This window comes from Lolium perenne, chromosome 3 (assembly GCF_019359855.2).
Source record: "Lolium perenne isolate Kyuss_39 chromosome 3, Kyuss_2.0, whole genome shotgun sequence".
Lineage (NCBI taxonomy): Eukaryota > Viridiplantae > Streptophyta > Magnoliopsida > Poales > Poaceae > Lolium > Lolium perenne.
Genome location: NC_067246.2, coordinates 345,041,932 through 345,055,210, shown reverse-complemented (window position 1 = coordinate 345,055,210; position 13,279 = coordinate 345,041,932). Strand labels below are relative to the sequence as shown.

At 47.0% G+C, this 13,279-nt stretch overlaps 1 protein-coding gene across 1 annotated transcript; it reads right to left on the bottom strand.

Moving 5' to 3' along the window:
* Window positions 1-131: 131 nt before the first annotated feature.
* Window positions 132-4,871, bottom strand: LOC127346098 (uncharacterized). The gene is made up of 3 exons (XM_051372622.2): window positions 4,425-4,871; window positions 1,050-1,830; window positions 132-960 (listed from the first exon to the last, which is right to left on the bottom strand). The coding sequence occupies exons 2-3, from the start codon at window positions 1,064-1,066 to the stop codon at window positions 354-356; spliced, it is 624 nt and encodes a 207-aa protein (XP_051228582.1). The 5' UTR covers window positions 1,067-1,830; window positions 4,425-4,871; the 3' UTR covers window positions 132-353.
* Window positions 4,872-13,279: the final 8,408 nt, after the last annotated feature.

The window sequence follows — 13,279 nt, the reverse complement described above, 5'->3', positions numbered from 1 at the left end:
TGAATACCTAGGCCATCCAAACACTGTGATTTCGGGATATTCGGGCCTGCGGGATGCCAATGTCTAATGCCAAGCGTGAAAGCAAACATCCAAACGAACCGTTAGGGTTTTTGGTAGTCGTCTTCTTCTGGTTCCCAAATCAATGAAGATGACATCACAATTATTGATCTTTCTGCCGACTTTTCGACTACGATTTCTTCCTCGCGGCATCAATGATGGTGTTGAAAGATTAAAATTCTCTAGGTATGGTTCTTCGGATAACTATGGAACTACTCCTGGAACACAACTGCAGCAGCTAACTAATCAACTAACAGAGCACCTCATCCGTCAGCTGCCATGGACACGCGGAAACTTCAACCCTCAATAGCCGGCGGCGGGGAGGAGCCACGGCAGTCGAAGCAGCAAGTCACGACCAGCATGGCGCCAAACGCAAGGAAGCCACCGCCAACGATGACGATAATGTTGCCCAGCAATATGCAGTAGATGCCCATGAAGAAGACCAAGTAGGCGATGACATAGAGCATCTCGTCGTCAGGGCGTGTGTAGCCACCGGACCCCGGCTTCTCGTTGCCAGTGTCGCAGTCTTTGCCGCCGCTGCCGTCCTCGAGGTCCCTACGGCGGCGGAGGCGGCCGTAGAAACAGGCGGCGAGCCTACATAACAGCCAGGGGCCACCCGTGAGCAGTAACATGCCATTAACCAAGGCGATCACCGCGTCCTCGGGCGGCAGGTAGAAGAAGCACAGCACTAGGTAGTAGAGGCCGATGGAAAGCAGGACGAAGACGGCGATAACAGCGACGACCAGCGTGCCGCCGGAAACACGCGTGCAGCGGTAGTTTGCCCACTCGTCGCTGGCATCGCCGTCTTTGCTCACGCCTCCCTCGAGGTCCGTGTAGTACTCCCCGAGCGATTCATCCTCCTCCCCCAACGGGTCGGCTTGCTTCGTCCGGTAGAAGCTAGACCTGCAAAGAAGAAGCCGAAGGGCTTTGGATTAGATTTTGATTGCAAGAGCACAGATGATGACTCTATTGATCCACGGATTTTTTTCTACCTGAAAGTCTTTGTCATCGGAGCACAGAAATCAAGGAGAGGATTACCGAGATCTTCTCTGGTAAGTTCGTCGTTTCCGCGTGCGGCGTGTTAAGATGAGAGAAATTAGAGGGAAGTCTGTTGCATGCGTAGGAAGAGTAAAGTCAGTTGCCTACGTAAGGTACGGGAGATCGATCCTCATCATGGGCTAGCTAGGTCAAAATAAGGCTCCGAGGCTCCGCATGATAAGAGCAAGTCCATGCCCGTGCTCTTCGTTCCTTTACCCCCAGCTCAGTTTTTTTCCCGTAAAAGGAAACATGGATGACACAGCCCCATCTGTGTCCTATACCGTGTACCAATACACACCGTAATACACGCACATCATCTTAAAGTAAATGACATAAAATAGGAGATAAATCATCTCCTCACGCGGGAACGCATCCCCAAAATATATAGCTGCGCGCCAAATCTAATCTCCCGCTAATGCAAATAGAAATATGATGTTGAACCCCATCAAATCAACACAGGTAAATTTCTGCTGAACCACGAAGGAATAGTAACTACACGGGGAGGCTCTAATTGAACATCGCATCAATCAGCTGTAGTCACCAATGGATTCAAGTACTCATGGGAATGGTGCTGGCGATGAATCCGACGCACGGACAGTAAGAGATCCAACCTTGCAATTACTTTTTTCTTTTTGAACCGATTGCTGAAACTCTTCAAATCCTGCCATCCCCTTCCTTCGCTTTCAGTCGTCACCCATGCCATGGGTCTAGGTGCTGCAAAATTTCTGGGAAAATCTGCATGCATAAGATCAAATGATGATTAATTGGAAAATAGAGCATATGTATTCTAACTAAAGTTTGGTGATGCTGAAGCCGTGAACAAGAAAAATATAGGGTATAACTGTTATGATAAGTGACTATTAGCACAATTTATTGGCTCAGCCAAATGCAAATGTTTTTCTCTCTCGACTAATCATAGTGCGGAGTTCAGCACTCAAATGCAACATCTTTGTGTTGACTAAACTGCTGTATGGCAGTATGATTAAGTGCAAAATATTCTTTGACATTCCAGGAAACTGCAGCAGGTCTCACTGATGAAAGGGTACCAAAAATTGGCATGAAATTTTTATTAGAAGAGGAGGCTTATTCCTTTTATAACAAGTATGCTGAAACTATCGGTTTTAGCATTAGAAGAAGCAGCGGACATAAAGTGAAGAACTCTTCTACAATGCAACAACGAACATTTACATGCTCCCGTCAAGGTATAAGCTCTATGTGTTTTTTTATGATTGCAACCATATTTTGATGCACTAAGAAAGTTATTGCAACTTATAGGCTTTCGCGGGGATGATAAAAGAGATGACACATTTAGCTACAGTAGGCCCGAAACACGATGTGGATGTAACGCCCGTATGAAGATAAGCCTTCGAAATGGATTTTATGATGTGTATGAATTTGAGGCGTCACATAACCATGTCCTTGCTCCTGGAACCATGGCCCACTTTTTGAGATCCCAAAGAAAAGTAACAGAAGCGCAAATTGCGAATGCAGAGGTTGCAAAGTCTGTAGGTATTTCAAATAAAGCAACAATCGATCTGATGGCCAAACAAGGTGGAATTGAAAACCTTGGTTGTACACGTGAAGATATAAAAAATCGGTTGTACTCAAAGAGAACAATACAAACAAAGGAAGGTACATCAGTGTTAAATATGGCATGCTTACTTTTTTTCCATCTTCGAGCGGCTAGTTGCGGATAAAAGGTTTGAAGAAGTGAGGTGTGACTTTAAGGCTACACAGACTAGTCCCAAACTAAAGGAAGAAGCTAGCTATATATTACGACAAGCTGTAACCACATATACTCCAGCAATATTCAAGTTGTTTCAAGAGCAAGTGCTGTGGACCCTCAACTATGATACATTCCTTTGTGATGAAAGTCAGGTGGAGAAGAGGGTTTACATAGTAAAATGTCATGGTACACAGCGTGACCATGCTGTTACATTTATTCCGCAAGAAGAAAAGGTTAGCTACAGTTGCAAGAAGTTTGAATTTGCTGGAATACTTTGCTCTCATTGCTTAAAGGTACTTGATATTAATAATATCAATCATATTTCTGAAGAATACATCTTCAAAAGATGGAGAATTGATGTAAAAGTTCTGGATATACCAAGCAAACGCAAGCAACATGAGGATCCAAAAGCAAGAATGTCTAATCACTACAAGGATTTGTGCAAAATGTATATGAAAATAGCTGCTCGTGCCGCTGAGTCCGATGAATCATATGATATAGCTCCTAATTGTGCAGAGAAATTAGCCCAAGATGTGGAGAAAAGCTTGAAAATCAGAGCTGATCCAGAATTGGAAAACTGATGTAATACAGAAGGTACATCTTCTACTTATAAGTCATAATTGCATAGACGACTTCGAAACTAAAGGCTTACATTTAACAATATAGTGGCAGGACTGAACATCAACTCTAGTAGAATTTCAAAACATAATCAGGGGCTCGTCGCTAAACCAAAAGGTATCAAGATCAAGGAGAAGACTACCATAGGATCAAAAAGACCCCTTGGTGGCTTTGAGAAATCAACTTCAAAGAAGAAAAAGAACACGGATGATACTGCACAAGTACAGCCCCAGGGCACTTCAACGGTATAAACATTTGTAGTTTCTTTTTTATAAAATCTTTAATTGTACTAACATTTTGATATCAATTATTTGATAGGACCATCTGGAGCTCTTCACAAATCAAATAGCTGCATATCAATTACAGTACAACAGTATGCTAAATGCTACAATGAGACCATCAGTTGGTAACTTGAACAACCCAGTGTCACTACATAACCAAGAACTACTGCCAGGATATCAATCATATAATACACTACTGGTATAAGGAGTTCACACTTTCCAATTTTCAAATTTTTAAACTTCACTGAAACTGAACTTTCGACTTTCTTGTGCAGGGCCAACCGGCGAGTTACAGCTATGCTCTGAATCCCTATTTAGCACAACACAACGATGCTCTGAATCCAACACTGCAAGGGACCATTGGCATTGAGACCTCTAGCTCAGTGACAGGACAAAACCATGTCTTTCTCCGTCAACAGAAGCCAACATGACAAATTTGTAATATAGTGTTTGTAACTCATAATTTTTTTTAGTTCTAAGTTGACAGACTCCCTATTCCTGTAATAACTGGTCATGTGAACCACCTCAACAATTCTATTTCAATTAGGATAGAACAAAGAGCACAGCGTTGTCTTCTCAAGAACGGCCAGATCAAACTATCTTTGAACATACATGCCATCACAACAGCGAACACAACAACTCAAGAATTCTATTTCAATTAAAGCATAACAAAAGCAATCACATAGAATCCAAAATCTACTTACCTCCAGTTCTCCTTGATATTGCAGCACTAGATGAGGTAAGCGACGAGCTCCTCCTAGCGGCTCCGTCGTCTGGACGCCAAGGCGACGAGCTCCTCCTAGCGGCTCCGTCGTCTGGGCTACCTTCTCGGTCAGGGGACTGGACGCCGAGGCCCTGCGACGCCTCGCCCCCCTCCACAGAGTTGACCCCGAGGTGGACGGCGGAGCAGGGAGATCCTTGGACGGTGGAACAGGGAGTTCCTTGGACGGTGGAACAGGGAGTTCCTTCGACAGCGTGGGGCGCAGGGCCGGAGGGAGGGAAGCACGGCCTCAGGTCTTGACGGGTGGCTCACCTTCTGCCGCTCTTCCAGCTCGAGTTCAGATAGCGGAAGGACGCGAAAGGGGAACGAGAAGCAGTCGTACACGGGAGCGTACATGGTACAATGATACGGACGGGGATGGGGTTGTGTCATCTCTGCCTTTTTTTTTGGAGTAAAATCCATCGATAGTCATTGAACTTGTTCGCCTTATTCGCTATGGTCACCGTACATAGAAATACGCTATTTTTTTTGAGAAACACAGTACAAACGCAGGCGCTCACATACACGCGCATACACTCACCCCTATGAACGCACACACGCACACCCTACCCCTATGAGCACCTCCGGAAGACCGAGCCGGCGGATTGGATCTTGAAATTGACGAAGTCACCACAGGCGCCTCGCTATCGACGGGAACGTCGCCTCCCACTGAAAGAATATTCCGCTTTATGAGACACGGATGTCAAACTCCGGGTTTGAACTGCAGTGTCTTTGAGTACAACCACCCTCCTAACCACCCAACCTCAGGTTGGTTCTCTAGAAATACGCTATTTACGGTCACCCAATACACAGTTGAAGCTCATCTAGGTCACTGGTACGTGGTAGAGCTACGTATTTCGTGGTAGAGCTACGTATTTCGCTGCTGTGGCAAGTTGTAGACCCATCTGTGAGGCCAAGTAGGATTGTAGCACTGAATCTTTGTTTGCAAAAGACCCCGAGATTACTTTAGAAAAACTCTCACGTGGTGTCCTTCACGGCTTAACCTCGTCCCCAACACCCGGACGCCCCCCTGATACGTTTCACCTCTCTGCCCTCACCATGCTTCCCATCGCCGGCACAGAGGTGAATGCCCCGCCCCGGGATCCCGCCTCCCTGACGGATCCAGCTGTCTGACGCCACTCCAGGTCGCGCCACCGCGCTTCCCCGTTCCCTGATGGTCTCCACCGGCTCCAACAGCCCCACGGCCGCCGGCTCCACGGCATTAGCGTCTTCCTCGCACCCACCACCGCCTCTGTCTTCTTTCCCTCGCAGCAGCTTCCCCTCCCTTCGCACGCGACCGCGCATCAGCCTCCCCTCCCTTCGCATGCGACCGCGCAGCTGCCGTCCTCCTCCACCATCTTACCAGAGCATCTGTCCTTTTACTCTTCTGCTGAAACCGTGTGCTTCGCCGAGATCAGCGCCGTGCCCGTCGTCGCGGAGCTCCTCGAGGACGCCGACAAGGTCACTAGCAAGAAGGTGATTGCCGTTCTGTGATTGCCGCACGCGCTGGTTTGACCGGTGCTAGTCAAAAATATGTTCCGCGTGTCGGACACGGCCACGGAGTTCGCCGTCTCCGCGCTCTGGCGCCTCTGCCGCGCCGCGAACGCAGGCGATGGCGCCTGCCGCACCGAGGCACTGCCCGCCGGTGGTTTTGCTCCAGAGGCGGGGAGGGCATGGACGACTAGGACGAGGCAACCACCACCGGCTCGCGGCAGCGTAAGCTCCGTTGGAAGCCGCAGGCGGCGTAAAGCAGAGTGGCAGACCCGTTCTGCGCGGCGTGGTTCCGTATGCACTCTCTGTACCTCCGCGGCAGCATCCATCCGGACCCGTCCCTGGGTGGTAGGGCGCAGAGGGGAGGTCCCCGGAGGCAGGCGCAGTGGACGTCGCCGGGAATGGAACACCGTTTGTGTTAGGAGATGGGCTTTTTCTAAAGTACGTACTAATTTGCGGGTGTTTTTGCGAAAGAAAATTCAGTGCTAGAATCCTACTTGGCCTGATAGATGGGTCCGCAACTTGCCACATCAGCTAAATACGTACGTCTACCACACATCAGTGACCTAGATGAGCTCCAACGCGTATTCAGTGATCGTAAAGAGTGTATCCCTAAGTACGGTGACCATGGCGAGTAAAGCGGACAAGTTCCATGACCATTGATGGATTTTACTCTTTTTTTTGGGAAGCACAAGCCAGCACGGTGCGGGGATTTAAAGCCGTGCGATGCTGGGTCGCACGGATGGTCGCATAAGATGGGCACAGGCAAGCCCCGTCTAAGTCCAAGAGGCACCCCCAAGCCTCCCCAATCCTAAATGTAGGGGAGAAAGAGGAAAAAAAAACCCTCCAACAGCCACCTACACATGCCCCTAATAAATCTGCATCCCCAACCCACACTTCCTTCTTCCCTATACAAGTAATAATAAAGTTAATGCATACTTAGGTAATTAATACTCTATTATGTGTGAAGCTAGGTACCAAATATTAAACATTGTTAAAATATTGGTGAATGTGGTATAAGAGAGAGAGAGAGAGAGTATAGGGGAGTTGTTGGACATGAACAAAATTTAGGAGAAGAATTTTTATACGGGAAGCACCTACATGAAGATATAGAGAGAGAAATACTGGAGAGCTGTTGAACTTGCTCTAATTAACCGACAGCCTCGCAACTACATTCTGTTCTAATCATGATCCGATTTGTACTGCCATCCGTATCGTACCAGTTTAGAGTTCTGGCTCGATCCACACGTACGTGCACGTAGTACCAAAAGTATGTCTACCGATAATAAAAACTGCTAGAGCAGGTGTGCCAAAAAGTATGTCTACCGATTTCAAAATTGCAGCATGTAGTACTAATTAAAAAGAGGCGAACCTGAGTATAGAATTTCATAGGTGTGGTACTTCTTCAGAGAATGTTTTACTATAGGGGATAATATGTGTCACAAATGCACAATTAAAAAGTAAAAAAGAAGAAGAAGAGTTCACTCCAACATTAAGAACACATGGATTACTCAATCAAAAGGTGAATTGTTTTTCAAGCACTAGACTGCTTATACCACGTAATGAGTTATTTTTTGTTATCTAAGAGAGTAAGAGACCATGCAAGTAATATAAAAAGTGGTGTTTAAAATATAATAATTTATATTTTTAGGGGTTATTGTGCTATAGCCTTGCAATGAGATGGTCCTGTAGAGAACCAACCTGTGGTTGGATGGTTAGGAGGGCACTGGCACCTCTAGCCTACTAGATTTTAAACTTTAGGTTTGACACTTTTGGTGTCTCATGGAGACAAGATATTCTTCAGTGGAAGTCGATGTTCCCATCGACAACGAGACATATGTGGTGATTTCGTCAATCTCAAGCCCCGCCGGATCAGTTTCTTGGGCCTAGTCTCTCGAATATACTCGTAGAGGTAGGGTGTGTGTGGGTTCATAGGGTGAGTATATGTATGTATTTGTAAGCGTTTGCGTCTGTATTATGTTTTACAAAAAAAAAGATAGCCTAACTGCCCATGAGTGGTATATATGTTTCTTCCACACAAGGCGAGCCCTAACAATCGGCGCAACAATGTCCCATCCGATTGATTTAGTGCAGATAGGTAGGATCCAGGTAACCTCTCTGCTCAACTCACCCGCTGGGCCGGACAATCCCTTAACGGAAACCCCATGCTGGGTTGAGTATGAGCTCGTTTCTACCTTGAAACAGGCCCACAATGTTAACTGACAACCGGTAAAACATCCAAAGCATAGATGCACCTCTTTGGAGCACTCCTTGACACCAGGAAGCTCGATTGTCAAGAACTACGAGAGCACAAACCTACTTAAACTTTTTAATTATAGCTACTAGTTCTTCATTCGAGTATGTGTCGATATTGGTGTAGCTACACTACTAGGAAAAGGCCTAGCCGTAAGACTGCCATCAGTGGCGCACCATGGCTGCCGTGCGCCACTACTACTTAGCAGTGGCGCACCACAAAACGGTGGGCCACTGTTACAAAAGTAGTAGTGGCGCACCTTGACTATGGTGCGCCATAAGTAAGTGGTGACAGGAGGCCAGCTCCTCCCCCAACCTAGTAGTGGCGCACGTCTACGGGGTGCGCCACTGCTACATTTCTTACCTATGGCGCACGTTGGTGAGGTGCGCCACTGCTAGGAGGTGTCCAGAGCCCGTTTAGAGATGATAGGCTTAGCAATGGCGCACTGTGGCGCACCCCTAGCAGTGCGCCATTGCTTAGGGGGGTCGGGGACTTAGCCATCCCGACCATCTCTTCTTCTCCCCATCCCCATTCCCCCCATTCCCCAATCGATCCTCTCCTCTCCGACGGCGGCCTCCTCTCCGACGCCACCTCCCCGGCGACACGAGCGACGCCCTCCTCTCCTCGCCACCCCGGCCCGACCAGATCCCACCCCTCCCGACCGCAGTCATCGGGCGACGGAGAGGCTCCCCTCCCGGCGGCGACAGGTACCTCCTCCCTCTTCCCTGCGTCTCCCTCCGCCCGCCGTCTTCTTTTTCGGGGAGGTACACCCCTTCCCCCTGGCCGCCCCTTCCCTCCTTCACCCCTTCCCCCTGGCCGCCCCTCCCTGCCATGACCCAACCCTAACCCTAGAAAAGTTAGGCTTAGTGGAATGATGGAGTTAGGATTAGGACTGTAGGTGTTGAATGAAATGTGAAAACGAATAGCAAAACACTGTTAACAGTGTTAGCATCAGCAGTAGGTGTTCATTTTGATGCTAACAGTGTTCATTTTGACTGTAGGCTTAGTGGAATTTAGTTCTAACTACTGATGCTAACAGTGTTCATTTTGATGGTTTTAGTAAGTACAAGTTAGGCTATATAAGTTCAAGTATACAGAAACCAAAACATTCTGTAAACCAATTTAATGTTCCAGTCACCTAACACAATAAATAGTATTGCATCATCCAGACTAGTTATAGAGAACATGCACATGAGATAAAGAGGGACTTTGGGACGATGTATGCAAGTTGGGCCCAATACATTGCAACCATATTGCTTGCCCATCTAAGAATTTTTGCCTCTGGTCCCTCCCTATCCAATTGATTAAATTCTTAACTGAAGATTAAAACACGTCCTAGGATACTGGATCATATTGTATGCTTAGTAACTCACAATTGCATGCTATTAAGAGCATTGTTACATGTAAAGTACACTTTAAGCAATAAAAGTCCATTCAAATATTGTTAATGTTAGATAGGTTGCCGCTGTTACTTGGTGTTGTTGCTGCTGCTAGATAGGTTGCTGCTGCTTGGTGTTGTTGCTGCTGCTAGATGAGTTCTTGTCGCTAGATAGGTTCTTGTGTTAGGTTACATATCCTCTATTTTTAGAACAAATGCATTGTAAAATCATTCATTTTGTTATAGAGCCCATTGGCAAACCTTCAAAATTGGCATTGTAACAAGTGTGAACAAAGAAAGCTTCTCTGTTTGGTATGTAGAGAGTGAGAGAGAGTTGCTTGCTGAACATTGGCATACTGAACATTGTGTGAAAAAAGGGAAAATTAGCATACTGAACATTGCTTGATGCTATCTGATTCTGGCCATAGTCTGTAGTGTCATTTTCCTATGTAAAGTTTCCATTTATTTGATTCCTTTTTAATGCTGATTTTAATGCTGCTAGGTGTGTATGTTGCTGCTACTTCCTGGAACTTGAGCACCTGACCTGATCTTCCTCGACCCGGAGCAACAGCTCACCTCTCGGCGACTCCACGCGACGCACGGTGAGCTTGCTGCTAGATGCTAGCTGCCGCTTGTTGTTGATGCATGCTGCTAGCTAGTTGCTGCTGCTAGCTGTTGATGCATGCTGCTAGCTGCTGCTGCTACTAGCTGGTGCCATGTGCATGTGCCATGGTGCTCAGCTGGTGTATATGAGGAACAATTGTACATGTGCCATGGTGCTCAGCTGGTGTATATGGTGACATATTCTTGTGCAGGGATCGACAGAGTTGCCCATTATGGCCGAAATGTTGATTCATTTCCGTTTCGACGAAAATGGGGCACTCATATGTACATAAATTAGCATACGTCATGCCCAATTTTGTTAGTGGAATGGATCGTAATATGGTTAAAAAATGTAAACATGTAGGATGGCCGGTCCCGGTGGCCGGCGAGGCGGTCGAGGCCGCGGTCCTGGGCGCCCTCGGGGCCGGGGAAGGGGCCGCCGCGGTGGAGCAGCAAGGGCCCCACGGTCACCGTCACCTGCATCCTCCTCGTCTTCGCATGAGGAACGCTGCTTCGAGTTCCTCCTCCGCATCGACGATGACCCACTCGGCATCAAGAGGCTACCGGACAAGTTCGCCGAGTTCGTCGACGGCGTCGAGCCGGCGCACTTGCAGCTACGGGAGGCTAGCTGCAACTTCTGCCGCTGGTCCGTGGAGGTCCTGTTCGACGGGCAGGGCAAGATGTACCTGCACACGGGGTGGGACAAGTTCGCCCGTGACCTCCACCTCGAGCCCGGCTGCCAGCTCACCTTCCTGTACGAGGGGGACGGCGAGATGATCGTCAAGGTGTTCGACGACACCGCCTGCCGTGTGCACTACCCCCACACCGGCGAATCCGGCTCGGACACCGATAGTTAGAACTTAGAGTGTTGTCAACTCTATCTTCGTTGCTTCGTGTTGTTTGAATTCTATATTAAATTGTATGAAGCTACGATGTTAGGTATGATGATGTTATGTCCAAATATCAATCTCTTGTGCATCCTGAATCGTTGCTAGTTTAGATGATCGACCTTGTGTAACCACTAGCTCATTTGACTTGTAACACCGTAACACTTGTCTAGTATTTGAAATCTTGTGAATCATGGAGGCTAATGTGAAGGACTATGTATTGGTATACTGTGCTGTTGTATATATATGTTATATATTCTGTATATGTGATGTTATACTGTGCTATACAACCTGTACAAATACATGCCAGAAATACAAAAAATGAAAATGAACTACTAGTAGTGGCGCACCAAAGCTGCCAGCAGTGGCGCACGTCTGAGATGCCACAGTGGCGCACCTAAATAAGCAGCAATGGCGCACCAGCTCGCCGTAACAGTGGCGCACCCAAGGAGGCAGCAGTGGCGCACCGACAGCAGACAGTAGTGGCGCACTGCTGCTTAACAACAGTGGCGCACCCCTTTGGAGTAGTAGTGGCGCACCAGTGTACCTATCAATGGCGCACGGTGCAGTGTGCCACTGTTACTTAGGGTAGTTGTGGCGCACCAGTAGTGCGCCACTACTAAAACTTAGCAGTGGCGTGATAGTAGTGGCGCACCAGCAGTGCGCCACTGATGGGGGATAGTGGTGCGCCACTGAATAGCTTTTTCCTAGTAGTGCTAGGTTAACCTTTTTTTTTGCGAGGAAAGAGAGCTTTTATATTACATCATTGTTGGGACAATCCCCAACCAGAATTGATTCATACCATTTAACCTGGCATTATCAGCTATAACATGGGCTGCACTATTGCTCTCTCTACCTATTTAAGAAATCTCACACTGGATACAACTTTCCTAAATATATAGAAGACATTTTGCTAGCTTAAATTGAAGTGCCAAAATGCCTTACATTTGGGTAAGGAGGAAGTATGACCCTAAGTGCCCCCGGATTTCGGTTAAAAAAGAAAGTGCCCTCGGATTAGTTGCAGGATGCAACATCATGTACTACTACAAGAACAAGATGAGTAGTTCCTTACCGTGTGTACACCAAGAAAAATAGGTTTAAAAACAAGGATACTACACCTTTATAACATAATCCCGTGGTGGGCGCATGAACAAAAAAACTAAAAATTCGGAGGCAGGATCCAAATGCAACCACCACTACCATTTTCTTGACTGTAATGGTATCTCCATGACATGATTCCCTGGGAGGGATTCGTGCTTTCGCTTTTCTCACCATACACGGCATAACTGCCATGGTCCAATATCTTCAAGCACTCCGTCTTGTGGTAGCAACTTAACGGCCCAGAGTAGTAGATGTGGTTCCTCTCCACCGTGCTGCGTCCACAAAGCACGCACACGTGTACCGCCTTGCTGCAGGCTGGCCCCAAAAACAAGGCATAGTAGCTTAAGCTTGTCAGTTCTACCCATGTGGATTCGAGAACAATAAAAGATTCACTAGTTGGCTATATGTTTTTGCCATGTCATCTATAGCCTACTTGTAGTCAGCACATACAATAGTTAGATACAAGTATGAACTAATTTATATGCATATGGCCCACATTGCAATCTCACAAAGTGCCTAGGAGCACGCGCTGCAGCTGGCTATTATCTTGTAGCCTGCTTCTCTTCTCTCTCCTCTTCTCTCTCATCCAACTCAGCAAAACTATATTATTTTAAGTCTTATAGCCTGCTGACTGTACCTTATTGTACTTGCTCTAAGACTACTCATAGTGGGAGTAACATAACTAGTAACATCACACACTCCAAGTCATTTTGGTGACATGGTATGATAATAAATGAAGAAAGAGAGTGAGGTGGTAACTAGCTATGCTACCATAACATCACACTTCTCAAGATAAGATGAGTCTACAATCTAATAAATATAACATGCATGATACCATATATAAGTAACTATCCACTATGGAGGTAGTAACATAGGGTAATAACATGCACTATGTTACTACTCTATATTGAACTTCATATCAATCGCCAGCTTGCCGTAGTCTTTGTGGGACTGCCGCAAGCACACATGCAAGATTTCGCTTCCAATGTCGATGCGGTAGACCCGCCGTCTGGCCAGCCGATCTGCGCTACGGCGAACCTTGAAAACTTGGTTAGCGCGGCAAGCACACAGTGGTTTGAGGAAGG